The sequence below is a fragment of the Solea senegalensis genome, linkage group LG2 (genome assembly GCF_019176455.1).
Source record: "Solea senegalensis isolate Sse05_10M linkage group LG2, IFAPA_SoseM_1, whole genome shotgun sequence".
Lineage (NCBI taxonomy): Eukaryota > Metazoa > Chordata > Actinopteri > Pleuronectiformes > Soleidae > Solea > Solea senegalensis.
Genome location: NC_058022.1, coordinates 926,234 through 951,874, shown reverse-complemented (window position 1 = coordinate 951,874; position 25,641 = coordinate 926,234). Strand labels below are relative to the sequence as shown.

At 46.7% G+C, this 25,641-nt stretch overlaps 1 protein-coding gene across 1 annotated transcript in view; it reads left to right on the top strand.

Annotated features, from left to right (window-relative positions):
- Positions 1 to 268: 268 nt before the first annotated feature.
- The window catches only part of LOC122786910 (titin-like), a 147,582-nt gene continuing 122,209 nt past the window's right edge, over positions 269 to 25,641 (top strand). The window contains exons 1-40 of the mRNA XM_044053443.1: positions 269 to 447; positions 2,000 to 2,103; positions 2,340 to 2,543; positions 2,641 to 2,928; positions 3,128 to 3,213; positions 3,301 to 3,521; positions 3,617 to 3,809; positions 4,494 to 4,706; positions 4,801 to 4,914; positions 5,351 to 5,596; positions 5,992 to 6,057; positions 6,142 to 6,400; positions 6,573 to 6,630; positions 6,783 to 6,992; positions 7,096 to 7,238; positions 7,328 to 7,473; positions 7,730 to 7,957; positions 8,041 to 8,282; positions 8,358 to 8,590; positions 8,675 to 8,839; positions 8,929 to 9,097; positions 9,531 to 11,224; positions 11,579 to 11,857; positions 12,193 to 12,459; positions 12,532 to 12,804; positions 12,889 to 13,152; positions 13,244 to 13,504; positions 13,590 to 13,850; positions 13,940 to 14,203; positions 14,279 to 14,539; positions 14,622 to 14,882; positions 14,957 to 15,217; positions 15,505 to 15,646; positions 15,723 to 15,891; positions 16,067 to 16,298; positions 16,722 to 17,006; positions 17,120 to 17,239; positions 17,517 to 17,705; positions 20,079 to 20,129; positions 25,280 to 25,558. Coding sequence (XP_043909378.1) covers positions 2,013 to 2,103; positions 2,340 to 2,543; positions 2,641 to 2,928; positions 3,128 to 3,213; positions 3,301 to 3,521; positions 3,617 to 3,809; positions 4,494 to 4,706; positions 4,801 to 4,914; positions 5,351 to 5,596; positions 5,992 to 6,057; positions 6,142 to 6,400; positions 6,573 to 6,630; positions 6,783 to 6,992; positions 7,096 to 7,238; positions 7,328 to 7,473; positions 7,730 to 7,957; positions 8,041 to 8,282; positions 8,358 to 8,590; positions 8,675 to 8,839; positions 8,929 to 9,097; positions 9,531 to 11,224; positions 11,579 to 11,857; positions 12,193 to 12,459; positions 12,532 to 12,804; positions 12,889 to 13,152; positions 13,244 to 13,504; positions 13,590 to 13,850; positions 13,940 to 14,203; positions 14,279 to 14,539; positions 14,622 to 14,882; positions 14,957 to 15,217; positions 15,505 to 15,646; positions 15,723 to 15,891; positions 16,067 to 16,298; positions 16,722 to 17,006; positions 17,120 to 17,239; positions 17,517 to 17,705; positions 20,079 to 20,129; positions 25,280 to 25,558 — 9,388 coding nt within the window. The 5' untranslated portion in view covers positions 269 to 447; positions 2,000 to 2,012. The remainder of the gene's footprint in view (positions 448 to 1,999; positions 2,104 to 2,339; positions 2,544 to 2,640; positions 2,929 to 3,127; positions 3,214 to 3,300; positions 3,522 to 3,616; positions 3,810 to 4,493; positions 4,707 to 4,800; positions 4,915 to 5,350; positions 5,597 to 5,991; positions 6,058 to 6,141; positions 6,401 to 6,572; positions 6,631 to 6,782; positions 6,993 to 7,095; positions 7,239 to 7,327; positions 7,474 to 7,729; positions 7,958 to 8,040; positions 8,283 to 8,357; positions 8,591 to 8,674; positions 8,840 to 8,928; positions 9,098 to 9,530; positions 11,225 to 11,578; positions 11,858 to 12,192; positions 12,460 to 12,531; positions 12,805 to 12,888; positions 13,153 to 13,243; positions 13,505 to 13,589; positions 13,851 to 13,939; positions 14,204 to 14,278; positions 14,540 to 14,621; positions 14,883 to 14,956; positions 15,218 to 15,504; positions 15,647 to 15,722; positions 15,892 to 16,066; positions 16,299 to 16,721; positions 17,007 to 17,119; positions 17,240 to 17,516; positions 17,706 to 20,078; positions 20,130 to 25,279; positions 25,559 to 25,641) is intronic.

Genomic DNA, 25,641 nt, shown 5'->3' with positions numbered 1-25,641 from the left:
TTAACTTTAGTCAAATTCTTTGTCTCTGTGTGTGTTTTTCTGTCTGTCTGTGTGATCAGCTGTGAGATGAGCAGAGACTGATCCTGATTAAAACCAGGTCCACATTGAGGCTGGACTGTTTTAATAAATGGCTGCCATGTCCCATCATGCCCCCCTGAGACCGCTGATCGGCCAATAGGGAGGTGAGTGTGGGTGATGATGCAGCCCCCCCCCCCACAGTATAAAAGGTCACAGTGGCGTGTGGGCCCTCCTGAGCAGTTGGAGCATTCCCAGCCTCGCCTCGGGTGGAGGGAATCAGGACTACTCTGCGTCGGGGGGGAAATATTCCGAGGCTCGACCGTTCTCACCTGGATTTCTGTGTCAGGATTTTTTCAGGATAAGGAGACGCAGCGAGTTCTGAGTCCACCGGGCTTCGTCCCAACAGTCCCGGCACTCTTGTGGAGACAAGTGAGTAATGTCCACGTCATGTCCCCACACGTCCCTACATGTCCCCTGCACCTGTGTGTGTTGGTTGTTGTGGTTTTCCCCCCGTCACACAGTGCAGTAAACGCAGCAGCAGTGTCACAGAATAGCCGTGCTTGTGCGTGTGGGCCCTCCTTTGGAGGCCTCGCCTCGGGTTCAGGACTACTCTGCGTCGTGCTTTCTTGGCTGTGTCACAGGGGAGGGGGCAGTGGGCAGTATCTTGTTGGTCCACTGCCTTGTTCTGAATCAGATTCGTGTGCTGCTGTATAATGTGTGTGTGTGTGTGGGGGGGTGGGTGGGGGTGGCTGGGTGAGGGTTGATGGCTTTTTAAGGGAATCAGCTCGGGGTCGGTCACTCAGTTATGTGCCACATGGTGGCTGTCAATCAAAGAAGCGGGGCAGCACGGGGGGGGGCAGTGGGTTATTTTTGGCCACTGCCTTTTCTGTCGCTCAGATTCCTGCTGTAAATAAATATCAGCTGATTCTAACAGAGTTAAACTCTGATCACATCAATATCACTTATTGATGGTCAGTCAGCTGATCTGGTTTAATGTCACACAAGCTGCTTCACGTCTTATTGATTACTGATGTATGTGAACATGAATTAACATTACACACACACAAACAGTGTTGTGTTGGAGACATTTGTGATGAGACACATTTAACAGATTTAAAATCAGGACACATCGTCATGACAACCGTGAAAAAGTGTAAATACATGAATGTTTGTTTGAAAGTGAATAAAACTGTTAAATGACTTCATCTCAGTGTTGATGAAGTTTCACGAGTTTCACTTATAAATATAGTCATTAGTTTTGTATAATCATGTGTAATGAAGGATTTATAAAGTATGGTGACACATGGTGATTAACTCTGTATCTATTATGGTTTAAAAGATTATTAATTATGTTTCAACTACATCGTAATTCATGTTTTCATCAGTGACGTTTAAATAGTGCGTGTGTGTGTGTCACAGTGTGTGTGTGCTGCAGCTGCTGTGACTCATCACTTAGTGTGACCTTTAACTTTCACTAGTTTTCACTAAGTTTTGTTTTCTTCTTTAAAAAGTCTGTAAATGTCCCTTTAAAATCATCTGTGATTTTTATAAATCACATTGATTTGACATTAAAAAGGTATATATATAAAATAAAAAGATACAAAAATTAAACATAGTTTAAACTGAAAAGTTTTAGTTTATTTGTTCTAATCTAAAATAATAGAAACAGGACTTTTATTGTGAAAATATTTAAAAACTGTTACATTCTGACAACGAAATTATGTCATTGATATGAAACATTTATAAAGTCACTGTGTGTGTGTGTCACTGTGTGTGTGTGTGTGTGTCACTGTCTGTGTGTCACTGTGTGTGTGTGTGTGTTCCCATGATGCTTTGGGAAAGTGTAAAATGAGTCAATGATCTATTTGTGGAACAGAGACGCAACAATGTCTCCTTTTCTGAAGGTTCCTCCTGTATTTCCTTAACTCAGGAAGGAAAGGAGATATTTCTCTGACAACTTTTTTTTTGTTTTGGTTGGCAGGGGGCTGCCCATCATGTCAACACAAGCGCCAACATTCACGCAGCCGCTACAGAGCGTCGTGGCACTAGAGGGCAGTGCCGCCACGTTCCAGGCTCAAGTCAGCGGTAAGAATCTAAAAAAACATTTTTAAACCGAAACATTAGACACAAAGTTACATTAGAAACTTTCGACACAAACGACACAAATGTTACATTAGAAACATTAGAAACATTTGACACAAATGTTACATTAGAAACATTAGAAACATTCGACACAAATGTTACATTAGAAACATTAGAAACGTTCGACACAAATGTTACATTAGAAACATTCTATCATTCTATGGTTACTCTGTCCACAGGTTCTCCAGCTCCTGAGGTGAGCTGGTTCCGTGATGGTCAGGTTCTTTCAGCCGCCGCTTTGCCCGGCGTTCACATCTCGTTCAGCGATGGCTGCGCTGTTCTGAAAATCCCTGCTGTGACCGCCGCACACAGCGGAAGATTTTCCATCAGAGCAACCAACGGTGCTGGACAAGCCACAAGCACAGCTGAACTCCTCGTTACAGGTGAGACTCAGGTAGACTCTCTGTCACAGGTGAGACTCAGGCAGACTCGTGGTCACAGGTGAGACTCAGGTAGACTCATCAATATGTTTCTCTGCAGCGGAGACGGCGCCACCTAGCTTCCTTCAGAGGTTGCAGAGTTCTACAGTGAGACAGGGCAGCCAGGTGAGGCTGGACGTGCGGGTCACAGGAATCCCCACACCTGTGGTGAAGTTCTACAGAGAAGGAGCTGAGATCCAGAGCTCAGCCGACTTCAGGATCCTGCAGGAGGGCGACCTCTACAGTCTGCTCATCGCTGAGGCCTTCCCAGAGGATTCTGGGACGTATTCTGTGACCGCTACCAACAGCAGTGGACGGGCCACGTCCACCGCCGAACTGCTGGTTCAGGGTGAGAAGCTTCATCCTATTGTTATCTGAGAAGTTTGAAGGTTTTAGCTCAGGTCCAGGATCTGTCAATTTAGCACTGAGACAACATGATAACAGCAAAGTTCATAACTGGCAGACAAACATGTTTGGTACATGTGGTTTGATGATTGGCTGACTGGAGGACAGGGTTGGACATCATGATTATGTCTATCTCTGTTCAGGTGAAGAAGCCGTTCCAGCAAAGAAAACAAAGACCGTGATTTCAACATCTCAGATTTCACAGGCTCGTCAGACCCGAGTGGAAAAGGTAACGACGGTGACGTTTAAAATGAAAATGTAAATGTGGACGTGTCTCTCCGTCTCACTGCCTCTGTCCCTCTCTGCTTCTCCTTAGAAGATGGAGGCCGGTTTCCAGGCAACTGCCATGATGGAGATGCAGGTTGAGGGGGCAGCGCTAGCTCTGCAGCTCGCGCACAAGACTCCGCCCAGAATCCCTCCCAAACCCATGTCAAAGTCCCCGACACACCCCTCTCTGATCACAAAGGTGACCGGAGGACGTCAGCAGTCACCGTCACCTGTTCGACACGTGAAAGCACCCACGCCCACACCTGTCAGGTGGGTGGAGTCTATATTTAGATTTGTGATTGTACGGTGGCCCTGAGGTCTCCCTCTGCCCCTCCCACTAAACAAATCTCTGTCTCCGCCTTCAGGCCGGTCAAGTCCCCCCTCACCATGCGCCGACAGGTCATGGTCGGTGCAGACGTTCTGCCGCCGTGGAAACAGGAAGGTTACGTGTCAGAGGTCAGCTACAGCGGCGTGAGCGGCTCCATCACTCAGCTGAGTCACGAGCAGCGCTGGGAGCAGCAGGTCACTGGGGTCACCGGGGTCACCGGGGTCAAAGAGGTGAGTGAGGAAGTGGGGTCAGATCATGACTTTGAAATCCTGTTTTTATGAGGTTTCACTGACAACCTCCATTTTAACTGACCTTTGACCTTTGACTGTTGATGACTCATTTGTATTACACACTCTGTGTGTGTGTGTGTGTGTGTGTGTGTGTGTGTGTGTGTGTGTGTGTGTGTGTGTGTGTGTGTGTGTGAGCACATTTATCGTACCAACATTAAAAACGTGACACATCAAAGTCCAAAAGTTATTGAAAGGTTTTGCAGTTTGAAAAGGACATGGCCACGGCAGCCATCGGAGTGTGACACAAGAGACTGACCCTGAAAACGTCTACAGACACAAACTTGCCGGTTTGAATTTAGCTGCCATTTGGCCATGAAACAGGAAGTGGCCTGTAACTTGGCCAGGGTCAGAGAATCGCTACACTCGACGACCCTTTCATGAGTCTTAGTTCTTCTTCTTGTCTTTTTCTCTTACTCTCACTTTCTTTTTTGGCTCCCTGAAGCGTTCTCGTATTTCCTGGTTCATGTGATGGCGAGTGAGCTAGCACTCTGTGAGCTAGCACTCTGTGAGCTAGCACTCTGTGAGCTAGCACTCTGTGAGCTAGCACTCTGTGAGCTAGCACTCTGTGAGCTAGCACTCTGTTTCTCTATTGTGAGACTTCTGTGCTGCCTGTTGTGTCTCCAGGCTGTAGGAGGTCAAAGAGCCGGGGCGGTGGCCACCGTAGTGGCCGCCGTTGACCACGCTCGTGTTCGTGTGCCTGTGCATGGCGAGGGCGATCAAGCTGAAGAAGAGGAGGAGGAAGCTGTAGATGCAAAGTTAAAACAGCAGGTTGGGTGGACAACAACAAAAACTCTTACTGTGCAGGAGTTCTCGCCTGAACCACCGCTGCAGCCTCAGGTTAGGGAGGCCACGAGAAATAACCTCTGCACAGTCAGAGCCGCCACTGCCTCATCAGTGTTGTTAATGTTCTGAACTCTGTTGGTTGCTGCAGATTCAGAAATTGACAGAAATCCGCTCCCATGAGGACACTGGTCCTGCCTCGTCCTCAGGTCCACAGTTCATTGTCTCTAAAGTTTCTGTCCCAAAACCTGAGGCTAGCGCTGAGGTAAGACGTGAGGTAACTTCAGGCAACGTCAGATAAGCAGCTGAAAAGTCTTTGATTTAAGATTTGATCACCTGTAACTAACGAACCAGTGCGCTGATGTTAACTGATGCTAACATGTCCAAATAGAGGTTTAAAGTTTAGATTATATAAACTGAAATCACTAAATGTAGCCATTAATCAGATGTTGCCTGAAATGCCAACTTGGTGTGAGCTGTAGTGTAGACGTAATAAACTAAAACCACATTAAACTTTGTTTTTCCTTTGCTCTCTTTATCAATAAACACATTTAATCCAGTTTTCATTAATTAATCTGGCTTTATCTAAACTTTGCGTATCTTTAATCAAACTAATGCTGTAGCTCGTCTCTGTTGCTGCTGTTTAACACAAACTTTTCAAACGTACCACACGTGTTCTTCCTCCTCTTTGGCTCGGTCAGGTGTCCATCGCTGGCTCGGCCATTGCTGCTCTTCACAAAGAGTTTTCTGCATCCACTGTCACCACGAGAAAGATCATAAAGCAGGTCAAGTCTCCCAGTCCAAGTCGTAAAGCAGCGGAGGTCCGACTGATGTCAGAGTCCATTCCCCCACCGTTCAAAGACTCGTCAGGGAAATATCAGAGTCTCATCGGAGTGGAAGTACAGAGGGGGGCACATGAGCAAATACACGAGGAGTGGAGAACCCAGGTTTGTGACAGAGTCTCATGATCTGGACCTGAACAGAACTAGAAAACCTGATGAATACATTAAGGTTAGATAGTCCATTCAAGACTTTGTCCAACAACCACTGGCCTGAATCTCAGAGGTGGGGTTTTCTACCCCATAGAAGCTGAACCATTTGTAATAATTTAGCAACAAACTTTACGTTTTCATAGAGAAGAACCAGCGATGATTTCTGTAAAAATCCAATATGAACTTGGTCGTTGATGCTTCTGACACTTCATCCTCACCTCTTCAGCTCATCCTGTGTTGTCCTCCTCACGTGTGTCTTTGTTTGTGTCGTTGCCATGTTGTGAATTTTAGAACAAGACGTGGTTTGTGTTGTTTTTCTCTGTGCTCACACATCTGTGACTGTATGACAGGTGGTGGAGGCAGCAGCCGTAGCTTCAGTCAGCGGTGACAGTGTGGTCCCACCGACGCTGGTGTCAGTAAGTAGCGCTGTCATTTCCCAAAACTTTACAATACGTCGCTGCAACTTTGTGAATGCGTAATCACTCTCTCTGTGTTCGTAGGGTTTGAAAAACACAAATGTGACAGAAGGCGAGTCGGTGACTCTGGAGTGTCAGATCAGCGGACACCCGACACCGGTCATCATGTGGTTCAGAGAAGACTATAAGATAGAGAGCTCAATTGATTTCCAGATCACCTATGAGAAGGGATTTGCCCGACTGGTGATCCGTGAGGCGTTTGCTGAAGACAGTGGACGCTTCACTTGCACCGCCACCAACGAGGCTGGAACCGTCAGCACTTCATGTTACCTGCTCGTCCAGGGTCAGTGACAAACCATAGACCAGGAGAAATGTCATTGTTCTTCTCCATGAAAATTTTTCGTGCAGTCACTTCTGTCTTCATTGAATACTTGCAGTATTTTATCGTTATGACCATTGCTATAGTAATGGTGTCACATGATGCTTACCTTTGAGACAAACTCTTTCCCTTTCAGTGTCCGAGGACATCGAGAGCAGAGAGGAGTTTGCTGTCATCACTGAACATGAGAAACTGTGAGTCCAGCAGAAGCCTCATACAGGGACAGTTGTGTTTTGTATGGTCAGCAGCAGGGGGCGCTCTGACTTTGTCTGATTGTCCCTTTAAAGATAAAAGCTTATAGCACCATTTGTTCGTGAAAGTCCTAAAATGAGGTTTGTATTTGTAGTTTAACTGAAGAATCCAGAGAAGAAACCATGTCCCAAGTGAGCGTGGCTGAGTCCGACACTGCGGCCGCCGCCCCCTTCTTCATCAGGACGCCCAGTGTCCAGAAGCTGGTGGAGGGAGCATGTGTCATGTTTGAATGTCAGGTGGGCGGAAGCCCCAAACCACACATTATCTGGAAGAAGAGTGGCATCCCACTCACTACCGGATACAGGTATGTGAGCGTGCAGAAGATAAAGTCCTGCCCCCCTTTTTAACACTGCAGCCTTTAGAGGTCACTGGTCATCACATATCATTCCCTTCTCCTTTACCATCAGGTACAAAGTTGCTTACAAGAAGGAGACTGGAGTGTGCAGTTTGGAGATCTCCATGACCTTTGCTGACGACGCTGGAGAATATTCTGTGTTTGCCAAGAATAAGCTGGGAGAAGTCTCCGCCTCCACCAGCCTGATGGAGGAAGGTACGTAATCCACCATCCTGCTGAAGAATGACACAGAGGAAATGAAGCTTCTGACTTTGTCATGTGACATAAATGTGTTGGTCCAACAGAGGAATATGAAGCATACATGAAGAAACAAGAAATGACCTTTATGACCGAAGTAACGACTGTGGTGCAGGAGCCGACAGTGGGCGACGTCGCCCCAGTCAGTGTCACGACGATGCAGCACATGACCACCACTATTATCTCAGGACAGGTGAGGTGTGGGCCCCCTGGTGGGCTGTGAATGCACTGCATAACAGACCATTCAAATAAATGTTAAACTTCTGGAAAGTAAAATGTGTGTCAATCAGAATTATGCTCGAAGGTTTTGGTTCCCACAGCAGAATTTCAGAACACTCCAGGTTCCAAATGGACTTAGACTTGTTAGAAACCAGGACCCAGCAGATTATGGATCGATAAGCAGTGATTCTAAATCATAATTAATAAAATAAGAATGTTCTTGTCTACAGGAGTTCCACCTCTCTGCCATTGAGCAGAGGATAATCCAGGAGATTGAGTTCTCCATCATGAAGATAACCTACAGAGAGCTTGTGACAGAGGACGGAGAGTTGATGGTGACCGCCACCGCCACAGAGGCCACACAGCCGACCTTCGACACACCTGTCAAAAACTACAGGATCATGGAAGGAATGGGTGTCACGTTCCACTGCAAAATGTCAGGACTGCCACTCCCCAAGGTAGGCAGGTGTCACTACATGAAACCTTTTTGAAGTGTTGGTTCTTCCAAGTGGTTTTATCTTGACATTTTGTCTTCTATCAGATCGTTTGGTACAAAGACGGCCAGCGCATCAGGCCCGGCGACCGTTACCAGATGGAAGTTCTTCAGGATGGACGAGCTAGTCTTCGTCTGCCGGTGGTGCAGCCAGAGGATGAGGGCGTGTACACTGCCTTTGCCACCAACATGAAAGGAAACACCGTCAGCTCTGGGAAGCTCTACGTGGAGCAGTCTGGAGCTGGAGCTCCTCAGAGATACACAGCCCAGCCTGCAGTGCAGAGGATCAGGTGAGGTGCTACACAATCACAGGTGAGGTTTCATGTATAATGCTCAGGTACTGACTTAGAGTCTTATGTCCTAAGGTCCTCCTCTCCTCGCTCTATGAGCCGCTCACCTGGTCGCTCTCCCAGTCGCTCTCCTGGGCGTTCTCCCGCTCGCCGGCTTGATGAGACGGATGAAGCTCAGCTGGAAAGACTCTACAAACCTGTGTTTGTCTTGAAGCCTTCGTCGTGCAAATGCTCCGAGGGTCAAACTGCCAGGTTCGACCTGAAGGTCGTTGGCAGACCAATGCCCGACACATACTGGTTCCTCAGTGGTGGGTAAACATTATTACTTGCCAATATTTGTTAAGAGAATTTAAGCTTCTATTTTTTTGAACATTGATTTGTTGTGTCCTCAGGACAACAAGTGGTCAGCGACATCACCCACAAGATTGTGGTTAAAGAGGACGGTACTCAGTCTCTGATCATCGCACCGGCAACACCACAGGACTCTGGAGAGTGGACGGTCGTGGCTCAGAACAGAGCCGGGCGTTCTTCACTCTCTGTCACCCTCAGTGTTGATGGTAATATTCTCTAAATCTTTTAGCAGGAGATAATTTGACGACTGGATTATTTCATTTTAATGACAATCTTCCTGTTTTTGTTGCCTCAGCTAAAGAAACCCTGGTGCGACCACAGTTCACTGAAAAGCTGAGGAACTTGAGCGTGAAGCAGGGGACTCTAGTGGAACTTGCTGTTAGAGCCATTGGAAACCCGCTGCCCGACATCGTGTGGCTGAAGAACAGCGACATTATCACTCCACACAAACATCCCAACATTAGGTACATTCTGTTATCTGGACCCAAAGTGTTCAAAGATGAATCACCGAACAATACAACAGTGGTTATTGTTTTATCTTAACAATCAAACATGATGAAGAAATTTCTCCAGTAGATGGCAAGAATGTTGTAGCTTTGTTCTTTGTTTGTTTTCAGTCCTGAAGAGAATTTAAAAACCAACATTCCCAGAACTTTCTCTGAAATTTCCAATAAAAAAAGGCTGCAGCAAAAGTTATTAAGGTTATTAAATAGGTTCTACCTTCAGTAATAGTTTTGGACTGGCTGCATGACTCAGATGTGGGAAGTGGCGGCCAATCAGTCTGCATTTGTTTTCTCATCATAATAGAATGTAATAAAATGAACTTTGAACAGTGATGTTGTTATTGTAGCTAAAATCCACCAATGTTAATCTGAAAATGACAAATTCATGTTCCAGGATTGAAGGAACAAGAGGAGAGGCCAAATTCCAGATCCCGTCTGCGGCAGGTGTGGACAGCGCCTGGTACACAGCCACAGCAATTAACAAGGCAGGCAGAGACACCACCCGCTGCAGAGTCAATGTGGAGCTGGACTATGTTGAACCTGAACCAGAGAGGAAGCTCATCATTCCCAAAGGAACCTACAAAGCCAAAGAAATCAGTCCTCCAGAGGTGGAGCCACTCCACCTGCGTTACGGTCAAGAGCAGTGGGAGGAGGGCGACCTTTACGACAAAGAGAAGCAACAGAAACCACTTTTCAAGAAGAAGCTGACCTCTGTTCGCATGAAGCGTTTCGGTCCAGCTCACTTTGAGTGCAGACTGACTCCGATTGGTGACCCCACCATGGTAGTGGAGTGGCTGCATGACGGCAAACCGCTGGCAGCTGCTAACAGGCTGCGCATGGTCAATGAGTTTGGATACTGCAGCCTTGACTATGAAGTTGCATACGCTAGAGACAGTGGTGTCATCACCTGCAGAGCCGCAAACAAGTTTGGAGTTGACCAGACCTCGGCCACCCTGATCGTCAAGGATGAGAAAGGTCTTGTTGAGGAATCACAGCTTCCTGAAGGCAGGAAGGGGGTGCACAAAATGGAGGAGATTGAGCGCCTGGCCCATGAGGGTCCTACAGGAGTCACTGTTGAAGAAGAAACTGAGAAAATGAAACCTGATATTGTCCTTCTCCCTGAGCCAGTCAAAGTTGTGGAGGGTGAAACAGCCAGATTCCGCTGCAGAGTCACTGGTTATCCATCACCGAAGGTCAACTGGTACCTAAATGGACAACTTATCCGCAAAAGTAAAAGGTACAGACTTCGTTATGATGGTATATATTACCTGGAAATCACTGAAATCAAGTCCTACGACTCAGGAGAAGTCAAAGTGGTGGCTGACAACAACCTGGGCTCCGCAGAGCACACGGTGAAGCTGGAGATTCAGCAGAAAGAGGACTTTAGGACTCATCTGCGTCGAGCTCCTGAGGCCAAACCAGCCGTGGCTCAACCTGAACCTGGGAAAGTTTTATTTGAAGTGGTGAAAGCAGAGAAACCAGCAGAGGACTCTCAGCTTAAAGAAGTAGTCAAGCTCAAGAAATCCCAGAGAATTGTTCATGAGAAATCCACAGAGGAGTCAGAGGAGCTGAGGAGCAAGTTCAAACGCAGGACGGAGGAAGGCTATTACGAGTCCATCACAGCGGTGGAGCTCAAGTCACGCAAGAGGGATGAAAGCTATGAGGATCTGCTGAAGAAGACAAAGGAGGACCTGCTTCACCATGCCAAGGAGAAGGAGGAGGCTGAGAAGAAGAAAGAGGAGGAGCGTCGCAAGCTGACAGCTAAGGCTCTGAAGCCAGAGAGGGTCAAACTCTCAGCCAGCATGGAAGCTCCCAAAATCCTGGAACGCATCACGAGCCAGACAGTCGCACAAGGAGACGAGGTCAAGTTCAGAGTACGAGTGGTTGGCAGGCCAGAACCCGATTGCCAGTGGTTCAAAAACGGTGTTCAGCTGGAGAAGTCTGATCGTATTTATTGGTTCTGGCCCGAGGACCATGTGTGTGAGCTGGTGATCAGGAACGTTAGTGCAGAAGATTCTGCCAGCGTCATGGTCAAAGCTTCAAACAAAGCTGGAGAAACTTCAAGCCACGCTTTTCTGCTGGTGCAAGGTAATGTAACTTTCTCAAGTTTACTTAAAGGTCTACATTAAGGTTGGGAACTAAAAGTCAGTTCAGAGTTGGAACTGGTCACATTTGTGCCAGGTAGCCATGGAAGGAGAACTGTGGTTCTACTAAAATGTGTTTACATTTTTAAAAATGTTTGCAAACAAAGGCTTTATATGTGTTTTATCAGGAAACAACACTGACCACAGTCCAGATACTGTGGTCTTCACTGAACTCTGCCTCAGTACAGCAAGACCTAAGAATAAAGAACCAAAAACAAAAACATTCAGGGAAGATGAGACCTGAGTCTACATCAAAGTGTTGCATTTACTATCAAATACTTTGTTGTTGTTTTTGCAGCAAAACAAGTCATCAGCTTCACGCAAAAGCTGGAGGATGTCAACGCCAAAGAGAAGGACACCATGGCAACCTTTGAGTGTGAGACCAACGAGCCTTTCGTCAAAGTCAAATGGCTGAAGGACAACATGGAGATCTTCTCTGGAGACAAATACAGGATGCACTCGGATAGAAAGGTTCACTTCCTGTCGGTGCTGGTGATCGGCATGAGGGATGATGCAGAATATACATGTGTAGTCATTGACGACGATGTCAGAACAAGTGCCAGGCTCAATGTGGAAGGTGATTACATGAATGAATTTCTCATATTAATGTGATCATTTTAATATTATAATGGACTATATTATATAATAATATATGACTGTCCCTGACTGTTATATATTATAAAATAATTAAGGACTTTTCTTATTTAATTTCTTCTGTGTGCAATCAACCTTTTTTTGTTCAATTTTGAAAGATTCCAGAAAATGTGCAGATATGTTTTTGTTTGAAAACATTAACATTTTAAAGTGAAAAATAACATGATTATAAATCATGAGTGTGTGATTTGGGGGAACTGTCTTTCCGTTCTGCCCATGTCCAAATGTGCAACATCACCTTTATTCTTCACTGAGCAGGAGCTCCCCTGGAGATCCTGGAACGGCTGGAGAACACCGAGGTGCCGGAGTCGTACTCTGGAGAGTTTGAGTGTCTGGTTTCCCGTGAGGATGCGGAGGGAAGCTGGTTCTTTGGAGAAAAGTGTCTCTCTCCCAGCAGCAAATACGTCATGTTGTCCCGTCGTGGACGACACTCCCTGACTGTAAAAGACGTCAAGAAAGAGGACCAGGGAAAATACACCTTCAAAGTGGGCGAGTTCAAGACGAGTGCCTCACTCAAGATGAAACGTGAGTTTGTGTGGTTTGGATATGAAGCTGTGATACGTCCAGTGTGTAACTTGGTTTTCTTTGGTGTTTTAGTGCGTCCAGTGACCCTGATGCAGCCTTTGACCGACCTGACGGTCTGCGAGGGTGACATCGCTCAGATGGAGGTCAAGTTCTCTCAGGAGAATGTTGAAGGTAACTGGATGAAGAGCGGGCAGCAGATCACAGCCTCAAGCCGTGTCCACGTCGTCATAGACAAACAGAGCCACAAACTCCTGATCGAAGACACAAGCAAGGACGACTGTGGAACTTATTCATTTGTTGTTCCCACTCATGAGATCTCAACCTCAGCAAAGCTGCTCGTTCAGAGTACGTTGTCTTAGATTCCAGGTGACACGATTTCTTCTAACAAACTTTATCATTTTAAACAAAACACCAACATTTCCTTTTCAGCGATTGGTGTGGTGATCCCACTGAAGGACATGAGTGTTGTTGAGGGGACAAAGGCTGTGCTGGAGACAAAGATCTCTGCTCAGGACATCAGCTCAGTCAAATGGTACCAAAATGACCAGCTGCTGATTCCCAGTGACCGAGTCCAGATGGTGGCAAAGGGAGTTAAGCAGCGTTTGGTGTTGACCAGGACGTTCGCCTCCGACGAAGGCTCCTACAAACTGATCGTTGGCCGAGCCGAGACCCGCTGCAGGTTAACTGTTCAGAGTAAGTCACACGAGTACCTGTTTATCTGTTTATGTGTTCACAAACAGCTCCACCCACTGGACACTGCTTTAAACCTAGTTCCATCTCTCAGCTGTTCAGATTGTGATGCCAATTAAGGACAAGGAATGCTCAGAGTCAGACAACGTCATCTTCGAGGCTGAGGTGTCTCACCCGGGTATTGATGCTTTCTGGACCTTCAAGCAGCAGCCACTCAAAGCTGGTGGCAAGTATAAGATGGAATCTAAGAACAAGCGCCACACTCTGACGGTCATGAATGCCATGAAAGACGAGGAAGGCGAGTACATGTTCGCCGCTGGTGAGAAGACGTGCAGTGCGTCGCTCACTGTAACAGGTACCAGGAGTTCACTCACTTATGCTTGATTTAATCCCAGTTATTAAGATTTAACTGGAAGTTACCATTTATTTCCTGTCACCAGGTGGCGCTATCAAAAAGCCCCTGCGGGATATGGTGGTGGCTGACTCCCAGACTTCTGTGCTGGAGTGTGAGGTCTCTAACCCGACTGCAGAGGGTAACTGGCTGAAAGATGGAAAGCCTGTTGACATCAGCGAGAACGTGGTGAGCGAGGTGGACGGCACCGTCAGACGCCTCGTCATCATCATCACCAAAGCCACCGACATCGGAGAGTACACTTATCAGGTGGCCTCCTCCAAGACCTCCGCCACCCTAAAGGTTGAGGGTAAGTCCACATTCAAGTGCCCATGGTGATGGTTGCTCACATCATCAAATGACCCAACTGTGGATTAACTATGATGTTTTTCACCACAGCTGTGAAGGTGAAAAAGACTCTGAAGAACCAGAATGTGGTTGAGACCCAGGATGCCATGTTCATCTTGGAGCTGACCCACGAAAATGTGAGGGGAGCGCAGTGGATCAGAAATGGAGTGGAAATCCAGCCCAGTGATAAATGTGAGATTACCATCGAAGGCACTGTCCACACCCTGAAGATCAACAACTGCAACACACAGGACGAGTCGGTCTACTCCTTCAAACTGGGCAAACTTTCAGCCAATGCCAGGCTGAACGTTGAAAGTAAACAAACACTGATTTATTAAAACACAGCAAAGCAAGAGTCATACAGTTTTTAACTGAAACATTTCCCAACAGCGATCAAGATCCTGAAGAAGCCAAAAGATGTGACATCACTTCTGGGTGCTAGTGCTACGTTTGATGTCAGTATCTCAGAGGAAAATATTCCTGTGAAATGGATGTTCAACAAAACGGAGCTGATGCCAAATGAGCACTACATGATGATCTCTGAGAAGAAGAACCACAAACTCATCATCCAGGAAGTGGACAGCAGCAAAGAGGGCGAGTACACTGTGCAGGTCGGACACCTGCAGTGCAGTGCTCGTCTCTTTGTGGAGTGTGAGTATCAGCACAGCAGCCATCTTTGAACATGTAGAGAATCTTCTAAGTCTGAAAGATTCGTCCTTATACTCTTCTTCAGCACTGAAAGTCACCAGGTCCATGAAGGACGTGGAGGTGCCAGAGACCCAGGTGGCCCTGTTCGAGTGTGAAGTGTCTCACTTTAACATCCCGTCCACATGGTTGAAGGATGGAGTAGAGATCGAGATGAGTGAGAAGTTCAGGGTTGAAGTTCAGGGAAAAGTACATCAGCTGAGGATCGTGAACGCGAGCAAGAACGACTCTGGAGAGTACACCTTTGTCTGTGGGAGTGACCGCGTCTCGGCCACGCTCACTGTCAGCCGTAAGCCCCGCCCCTCACCAAGTTTACACACTTTCGACCTTCTTCTGAACATTTTGTTGTTGCATTTTTTTCAGCTATTTTGATCACGATGATGCTGCAGGACCTGAACGCGCAGGAGAAGGACTCGGTCACATTTGAAGTGAACGTTAACTATGAGGGAATCACTTACAAATGGCTGAAGAACGGCGCAGAGATACGGTCCACAGACCGCTGCCAGGCTCGCTGCAAACAGCTCACACACACTCTGAGCCTCAGGAACGTCCACTTTGGAGACAGCGCCGAGTACACCTTTATGGCCGGGTCCGCAGTCACCAGCGCCAAACTCGACGTGGAGGGTAAAAACCTTTACTCTTCAAAACTAGTCAGTGAAAATGATTCATCAGTGGAAATCTTGGACTTGACCTGTGACCCTGCCCTTCGCCTTCGCTTGCTATGTCAGCTGGGATGACATAGCAAGCTTTGCAACTTAGAGCAAAAATGAAGGACCTTTGACTTACCTTTGGTGTCTGAGGTTGTGAGTTTAAGCCTCTAATGCATCAGGGCTCAACAGCAAATGTCATTTATTTGTTTTTCATCCAAAGTGTGAAATGTGTGTATGTAACACGTCGATGTTCTATCGCAGCTCGTGTGGTTGAGTTCACCAAAAATCTGAAGGACCTGAAGATCACAGAGAAGAAGAGGGCAACGTTTGAGTGTGAGGTTTCTGAGCCCAACGTCCAGGTGATGTGGATGAAGGACGGTCAGGAGCTGGAGATGTCCGACAGGTGTGCTCGCACACACTCACCTGTTCAAAGAAAAGCATTAGAGAAACTTAATTTTCTAACTTTCTGTTTCCTGTAGATATAAAATGAGCTCCGATAAATTTGTGCACCGTCTGGTTCTGCCGTCCGTCCGTCTGTCTGACGCCGGAGAGTTCACCGCTGTGGCCGGGTCCAGCATGTCCAAGGGACACCTGAGTGTCGAGGGACGGGACATTAAAATTTCTGCTCCTGTTAGCAGAAACATCACTGTGAGCACACACACACACACACACTCTCGGGACTGAGGTCCGGAGGTTTGTGTCCATTTTCACAGCAAACAAAAACAAACAAACAAACAAACAAACATGGTCTTATTTTGCGATTAAGAAGTGACAGCACCAGCACTTCCTGTTTTTAACTCTGCCCACTCTGCCTTTCTTACAGGTGATTGAGAAACACAGAGCAACGTTTGAGTTTGAAGTGGACGAGGACGATGTGGACGGTCACTGGATGAGAAATGGCGTGGAGATCCAGATCACAGAAGAGGAACGGTTCAGCTACGCTGTCATCAGGAAACTGCACCGTCTCACCATTTCTGAGACGTACAGAAGCGACGCCGGAGAGTTCACCTTCTTAGCCGGGAAAAACAGGAGCACCATCAACCTGCATGTCAAATGTAAGAAACTCAAACAAACAACTGCTATAAATTTGTAGGGATATCAGCCAAAAAATGAGTATTGGATTATATTGGACTGCCTCTAAAATCTCCGATACAACAGTCCGCTGCAGCACTTCTATCCAGCAGCGCCCGTTGTGATCACGTGGGGTCTGTGTGTTGGATGCATGTAGATCACATGATCACAACAACAGCGTGTGTGTGCGACTACTATTTCAGAGGTTATACATGTTTTTTTAACCTCTGAAATCAGAGGCTATGAAGCCGCACTGCGAGCGCGAGCTAGCCGTTAGCACCACACTAGCTCATCCTGAGGCGAGCTAATAACAACATTATTTCATAAACCAGCAACCATAAAGTTGATGATGAAGTTCTGTCCTCTGTTTCCTGACTGAAGTTTTGTCCTCTGTTTTCTGACTGAAGTGCCAGAACCTCCTGAGATTGTACGACAGATGACACCACAGACAGCGATGTCCGGCCGGTCAGCACGGTTCTCCGTGCAGGTGACTGGACTCCCTCAGCCTCAGGTTTCCTGGTACAAAGACTCTGAGGTTCTGGTCATCACCGACAAAATCAAGTTCCTCCACGATGGCAGCGAACACACGCTGCTGCTGCTGGAGGTCTTTGTGGATGACTCCGCCGTGTACAGCTGCCAGGCCAAAAATGACTTTGGAGAAGCGACAAGCTCCGCCTCTCTCACTGTGGAAGGTACTTTATTGGAACAGTCTTGTCATCGTGTACCAGCTTCACTTCACAGATTATCATAATCTCGGGTGTCTGAACTTGATCAGTAACTATGTGTGATTGATTATTCCTCATAGTCCCTGAAGTGGTGGAAACCATGGCTCCGGTCTTGGCTCCAGTCCTCATCAGTCCACTGCAGAATGTCCTGGTCTCTGAGGGAAGCCCTGCGCATTTCCAGTGCAGTGTCTCTGGAGAAGGTGACGGTCATTTGTTTTTAATGTGTATTCTCAGACATGTTTACCTGTCCCTGACACATGGTTAGCACTGACTGTGCTGTGAGCGCCCCCTGCTGAAAACCAGTCTGAGACACACTCTACTCTCAGTGAAAATATGTCAGAGACACAAGAAACAACAGGTTTTATCCACTTTAACAAAAGACTCACATCTTTATCTCACTGTTAGAAACTGTTTATATTTGATTGTGTATGTTCTGAGAACACACGTGTGACATGTAACCCTGATGTTTGTGTCCAGATGTGCAGGTTTCCTGGTTCTGTAAACACCGGGAGCTCAAACATTCAAAAATCTTCACCATGTCTCGCGTTGACGACGTCTGCCGTTTGGACATTTCTAAAGTTCTCCCTGATCACGAGGGTGAATATTCATGTGTTGCCGCTAACTCGGCAGGAATGGTGACGTGTGCGGCAGCGTTGCATCTCGACGGTGAGTTTAACTGACTAACACTTTGTAACATCCACGTCTGTTCATCAAAAAGACACCAGTTTATTAAGATCAGATCAGATCAGATCACATCCTTTATTAACCAGCCAAGGGGATCTGAGTGTCTGTAACTGGTTAATGTGTTTTTATGGTTCACTATTAAATGCAGAGATTATTTTAAAATGTAGTTGTTTGAACCCCAGTAAATTGAAAACAATAAATGATTGTTATTTACAGCAAACGGGAGTTTATTTATAAGAGAAAGAAGTGAACAGCAGATCTGAACCAAGAGTTTCAGGTCTCTACAGCTTTCAAAGACTTTAATACTCCAACACTTAACTTTAGCCCTGGACTGTATGTGCTAGCATATGTTCGCACAGGTGAGTCACATGATGCATGATGTAATCTCGTCCAGCCCTTTTTTTTTTAACACGTCTTGACTTGAGAAGAACACAGAACTGTCAAACAGCTGGTTCCTCTGGGTTCCTCAGGGTGCCTCAGTGTTCCTCACACTGGAGCATGGACACGGATCAATAATATTATTTTTGATGTATTTGATTCATTTTTGGTTTTAAATGACGGCTCCAGTCAAACTTGCATGATTGACAGTGGACACCAGCGTCCGCCCACTCCCTCACTGATCCTGACTGATCCTCCAAGCTCCACCTTCATGAAGACATCAGCAGAATCATGTGTTGACCTAATTCTTCTACTCTTTTTACTGCCTAGATGAAAAAGCCGTAGCTAGTGTGTGGAGCTGTGCGTCCGATGCTCAGCTAAGTGAGCATCTGGAGGCTCACACTGAGAGTTTCAGCTCTCACTCAATGGTACAAACGAGCCACAGTGTTGACTTTACTGAAACAGTCTCTCAGAGCTCGTCTGTGTCTTGGAGTACGGTGGAGACTCAGATGGAGAGTGTGAGTCTGGTGGAGACGAGCTCCGAATGCAGCTTTAACGTCGAACTCTCAACTTTCCCCAAACTGCTGATGGAAATGAGCGACATTTGGGTGAAAAGCGGTGAAATGGCAGAGTTCAGCTGCCTGTTTGACGGACAGCCGTTCACCACGGTGGTGTGGGATCATAATGGACAGAATCTGAAGGACACAGAGCGGGTGAGGAGCTCTCAGAGTGAGGGCTTGTTGTCTCTGCTCATCCAGGGTGTTGGTGTGGCAGACCAGGGTAAATACCGCTGCACCGCCACCAACCAACACGGTCGCAACAGCTCCTCCGCCAAGCTCACTGTTGAAGGTGGTTTATATTATTCTTTTTTTTAATCAGTCTGTCACATCATCCGGTCCATCCCATCGCTCCTCCTGCCCCAATTAATTATCTCCTGGTAGACTGTAACCTGTTAGCATAATAGAATAACAAGCCTTGTAGTCGTATTGTCCTCTTCCTCCTGTTGCAGCTTTGCTAATTTCATCATCATCATACTAACACCTTCAGTGTGTTGAGTAATAGCTTTGAACTCTGACCCCTAATTACTCTCCCTAACTTTATTCTCACCCAGCTAAAGAAGCAATTCTCAAAGCAGAAACCCCCGTTTCTACAGATTCTGTACGCAAACTGTCACAGATTGACAGGGTGTCCGTTAGAGACTCTCCCGAACAAGACCAGCAGGAGGCAGTGGAGAAACCGGGACCTTTGCCTCCGTCTTCTCAGAGACCGTACAGCTTCATCAGCCTCCCATATTTCCCTGATGTCACACATGTCGACAAGCGAGGCCTCAACTTCCTGGTCAAACTGCCCCCGGAGCTGCTGCTCACAAACAGAGCCGGCAGCTCGTTGGGTTACGTTATGAAGGCAGTTCCGTCTCCCTTTGTCATTTGGCTTTACAACCGTTTGAATGTAGAAGATTCTGTGTCGTACTCTGTGAAACGTGACGGCCCTCTGTGCTGTTTAAACGTTAACAATGACACATGTGGACAAGCAGACGCTTACATTTACAAAAAACTCTTCTCAACTGGAGATGCTGAGAGCAGCCCAGTCATGAAAGGTTGGCATCTGCATGCTTTTGGTCTTTTGGTCTCTGTGTTGCTTTGATGAGTCCCACCCTCATCTACACTGCTTCCACCTAAACATTCAGCAGCAGAGACACCACTTCCACAGGTTTAACCCCAGTGTGCAGGTCAGCAGAGGTCACTGACCTTTACTCACTCAAACATGGACAGTGATACAGACAGACAGACTGACAGACTGACAGACTCACAGGTGCTGCACACTAAAGGCCAACAGAAGCATGCAGGAATGTCAGTCATGTGACCAGAGGGATGATATGGATGCACGTCACTGATTCTAACAGTCTTGCACCATATGAGACTTTATGTCCAGTTGTGAGTTTCAGCTTTTAATCTGTGAACCTTTGTGTTTTTACAGTAACTGAAGTGGGAAAAGAACCTGAGATTCAGGTCCAGGACAAAGTCAAAGGTAAATAAATGTCACACTTTGTCTGGAAGAAGAATCTTTTTATTCATTTGACTTTGTTTCCAGGTTGAAATGGTGAGAATTTGTGAAGCTAAGATTAGAACACATCACAGTCTCAGGTCCTGTCCACTTTGAACTGAGATACAATAACTGTCCAGATCAGCAGGTGGCAGCATTGCTGAACCTGGAAGACTCACAACACAACACAGCTGAACCTCACACTTGTTTATACAGTTGTTACTTCACTGCAGCTGCAGTCGTTTGTTTGGTTTCATTATTTCCATTTTTCTTCTCAAATTGATTCAAACTTGAACACTTATGCATAAAGTAAAACACAGTCCTGACCTTTACACTTGTACACTTACACTTGTGCACTTACATGGATCTTTTTCTAAGGTGACTGCGGTTTGTCTCACATGAAGTTAAACTGTCTTTATTCCACTCAGCCTTTTCTAGCTCAACCATCACAGTGGAAGAAGAAAGGTCGTTCCACACCGGCCTTAAACTACCAGACAAAACCAGAACACTTGAACTCAAACCAGAATCTAAGAAAAGAGAAAAGCCTGTTTTCCTCAGCGAGTTGTCTCCTGCAGCCGCAGCTGCTGGAGAAACCGTGATGTTTACAGTCAGAGTGTCTGGTTTTCCTAAACCCACCATTCAGTGGTTCCACAATGGCCAGACCATAACGAGCTCGTCAGTCTATGTGTTCATTCACGAGCAGGATGAGTACAGTCTGGTCATTAACAACATCCAGAGGGAGAGTGAGGGCGAGTATAGCTGTACAGTGGGAAACAGGTTCGGTCAGTCCACATGCACGTCTTATCTGCACGTCCAGCTGCACGAGTCAGAGAAACATGTCGTCCCAACAGGGAAAGCCCCAGAGTTCAGTCAGACCATCAAGTCGATGCAGGTGTGTGAGGGAGGTGACGCGTCCTTCAGGTACACAGTGAGTGGAGATCCTCTCCCTCAGGTTCAGTGGCTCCGAGGTAGAGTCCACATTCAGCCCAGCGGCTTCTGTATAATCGTAAACAATCCAGACGGATCGGGTCATATTCACATTAAAAGTGTCCAACAGGAGCACAGTGGTGTGTACACATGTAAGGCCTCCAACACACAAGGGGAAGAGTCCTGTACTGCAGAGCTGCTCGTGTTCAGGAAAGAGCAGCCTTTTGTGAGAAAGACTACAGGATTAAAGTTTTCCATGACTCAGCAAAACTCAGGGTCTCTGTTACATGAGGAAAGAAGCCGCTCTGATCAGATGATCTATACCATCAGCACCAAAGACGGGCAGATTATTCCCAGCGAGGAGGCGGGACCACTCAGAGATCTCAATGTCTCTGCAGCCACTCTTCATCGAGAGCAATTTACCCAGCAGGCAGCAGTTCTGCAGTCTCTTGAAGTCCAAGAGAGGGTTTCTGTGGTTCCCACCCAGCCTGTCCAGGTCTCCGCTGTTCCTGTTAGGCAGCTTCACACGGCCACCTTCTTATCCTCTGTCCAGGAGAGGCAGAAGATCACCGAGCAGCACTCTGAGCGCATCCTCAGCCCAGAGGTTGTTGAACTCCAGTTAGCCAAAGAGCAGCCATCCAAGCTCATGTCGGCTACATCTGAACAGGTCCTCCCACTCACCACAGTGAGAGCTGAGGCACTGACAGACCAGGTTCCAGAGCACATGAAGACCTCAACTGAGCCCAGGCAGCTTGTTGTAGGTCCTCAAATAGAGTTGACTCTACCCATCCTCGAAGAAAGATCAGGTTTTATTCACAGACCAGAGGAAGAAAGGAGTTTCAGGATAGCAGAAGGGGTTAGGATTTCATACTCAGCTCAGTGTATAAGTCAGCAGCCAATCACAGAGAGGCACTCTGAGCTGCTGCCAGCTGTAGATGCAGCAGTCCAACCCCTCATTGAGAAAGAAATGGCTAAAGCAGCGGTGGCACCCGTGAGCGAAACTAGAATGGTTTTATCGAAAGAGCAGAGATTTGAGATCCACAGACCGGAGCAGGAGAAAATCACCTCATGCAAAGACGTTCTTTACAAGTCAGCTGTAGCTGCTGAAGAGAAGTATGAACTCCAGGCTGAACAGGTGGGACAGGTGCCAGGTATCGAATCCTCTGTATATTTACAGCCTCAGCAGGAGAAAGAGAGAGTCCTGAACCTGCAGGTCATAAGTACACAGGATATTTTACAGTCTGAAGGTAGGTTCAGCAGTGAAAAGCCTATTAAAGAGCAGGCAGAGGCCAGGAGCAGTCCGACTCTGCTGCATTCAGTGAGTCAGGAAGAACAGATGACTGTTGTTTGTGAAGGAACCTCAGAATTAGCAGCAAAAACAGATGCTTTGTCAGTTCAACCAAAGAAAGAACTGCCACAAACAAAATACCTTCAGTCCATTCATTCTGTATCAGTTTTACCAAAGGAAGGCAAGCTTACTGTCACTAAACCCGACCAGCAGGTGGCGATACAGAAGCAGGAAAAGGCCAAAAGGCACACAGCTATTTCAGAGGAAAGAAGACAGATCACTGCAGATTTTCACAAAGATATGGATCAGGCAGTGAGTGGCATTCAGTTGCAGCATCGCACTGAACCCAGACCTTCCAGCATCCTTGCTGTCTCCTCACAGCCCAGGCAGCTCCCAAAAGAGGAGCCGTTTACTGCTGATGTGAAACTGCAGCGAGCGCTGATCCAGAAAGAGGACTACTGGAATATCATGCAGTCTTTGAACGTCACAGACACTCAGACCCTCGAGGAGGGTCACACCATTGCTCTCAAAACCGATGAAAAGTTCAGGTCTCAGGTAAAAATTGAGCCTAAAATCCCTAAAAAGCCTATTTTCATTGAAGAGAAGGCTTTGGCCACTGAGAGCTGCCAAATCTTGGAAGCTGCTGAGCAAGACTTTGCCGTCCAGATTCAGGAGGGTCAGTCAGTGCGACAGTCGGTTCTACTGCAAGAAAAGCAGGTCATTGTTGGAGAGTGTTCAGGTGAAATATTTAAATCTGAGGGTTCATCTGTGAGCGTTCTGACGCAGCCCAGACATGTTCTGTTTGTCCATGAGTCTCAGGACACACAGGTTCTACCTAAAGAATTTACCTTTGTTATTCCTGTCCTTAAACCATCCAGTCTGAACATACGTCGTCAGCTCAGAGACGCCCTCCAATCTGCTGTGGCCAGAGACCAGCCGCTGTTACTGGCTGATGTTGTAGGAAGGTTAGCTACTGTGGAGGTGCAGGAGGTGAAGCGTACGAAAGAACCAAAACACACCATGCACACTTATCTGATCACAACACCAGATACTCCATTGGAGATCACACTGTCATTTGAGGGCAAGTACCCTCAGACCGCTGACCTTAGATCTGAGATACAGGGTGCTCTGCATGCCATGGTTTTCCAGGAGCAACAAAGTCTTACTTCAGACCACCCAGGCACCATGCAAATTGAAAGGCCTGGTAAAGTGCAGATGACCACAGCAGCCTCTAAAGAGGTGTTGTCATCTGTGGTGGACACAGTCATGGTGGCGGAGAGTGCAGTCGGGTTTCCTTCAACTGTGTCTCAGTCTGCAGCACTCAACACTGAAGAGAGGGCTTCTTTCAAAAGTGCAACTGTTAAGAGTCAAACTGAAATCTGTGAGTCAGGGAGGGAGGTCACCACCACTGTCTCTGTAGGTGGCGCCTCTGTTCAGCAACATGTGGATCTTACTGTCCACAGCGAAACCAGAGAGGAGTTCCTCTCAGAAGCCGTCATGATCAGTGAGTCTTCAGACAGTCTGCTAGATTATCCTGCAGTTGTTAACGCTCTGAGAGACATCTGTGCTGAGGAAAACAGAGAGGCAGTTTTTACTGCCACCATCAAATACGTCACCATTGTCAACTGGTTTTTCAATGGACAGCTGGTGAAATCTGGTAAAGAGTTCAAGTGTTCTAAAGATTGTGACACATACAAACTGGTTATCAACAAGGTTGTCAAGGAGAGGCATCAAGGAGAATATGTGTGTGAGGCTGAGAATGAAGCCGGCCGGACTACAACGTCTTCAAGACTCACTGTGGTCTCCAGAGGTTTGATGATGGGCATTTCTTTGATTTCATCATCAACTAACCCAGCACATTTACTGTCTGCAAACCTCAACTGTAACTCAGACTTTGTCCAGTCTTTTTCATTAGAAATCTAAAGTTTTAAAGTCTTTTCAAATCAAAAAACAAAGTCTGGAGGTTCAAGGTTTTTACCAGACAAAAGCCACATCCTCACGTTTCTCAGCTCGTTAGGGTTGGGTACTGTTCATATTTGAATCCATGAGTCTCAGGACACACAGGCTCTACCTAAAGAATTTACCTTTGTTATTCCTGTCCTTAAACCATCCAGTCTGAACATACGTCGTCAGAATAAAGTTTTAAAGTCTTTTCAAATCAAAAAACAAAGTCTGGAGGTTCAAGGTTTTTACCAGACAAAAGCCACATCCTCACGTTTCTCAGCTCGTTAGGGTTGGGTACTGTTCATATTTGAATCCATGAGTCAATCCATGAATCAATACTGGTATTCAACTACAGAACTGGTTCAGGTTTAACTCAGTCTGGTCTCTATTGGACCTGAGCTACACTGTAGCATCTCTCACCCAAAGTTTTGTTAAGCTGTTTTCAAACTGTCCAGATAATGTCCACGTATTTATGTCTCTGTCCATTTAAATCACATATGAGACAAATGCAGAGGGAAATTATCAGAGTGAGAGATGTTCACAACAGCAGGAGAATCTCTGGAGAGTCTTGGTGAGCGGGTGAAGCCTGGACATTCACCCGCTCACTCACTGTCCAGATTTCTCTAAAAATTTAGTTGATTTCAAATGAATCTGAACCTCGGAGCATGAGTGTAATCTGGTCTGGTACCCATCCCTACTGCTCAAACACCTTCATGTCATTACCTTGTCCTTTCAAGAAATCACCTTCCCTTTAAACATTCATTCATCCTGGTCCACTCGTCTCTGCACGCTCTCTTTTCTTCTCACAGAATTCCTGTTCATTATATCTTCATCCTAAACCAAATCCCATTTTCCTCATAACAGGATATGTCTGTGTTTTCATCACAGGTTCACTTCATCACCCCCTTCATCTTCTTCTCTGTTTCTTCCTCTTGTGTCTGATAAGATGTTAATTTTTGTTCTTCCTCTCTTACAGTGAAACCTGTGTTCAGACACAGGATTGAACCTGTGGAGGTCAACATCGGCCATCACGCCAAGTTTGAGTGTGAAACCGAGGACGCTCCAAACGTGAGCTTCAAGTGGTTCAAAGATGGAAACCCCATCAAAGAGGGCGACAAATACCGTATTATCAGTCGCTTCAGCACTTCTTCACTTGATCTTTTGACACCAACCAAGGAGGACAGTGGTGAATACACCTGCAAGGCGTCCAACCAGCACGGCAGCGATGAATGCTCTGCTTCCCTCATTGTGACAGGTAGGAGCGACGCATGTTTCCTCTTTCTTGTTCTTTGCTGGTTGAGTTTGGAGCCGTTGTGGTGATGAACCGGCCGTTACTGG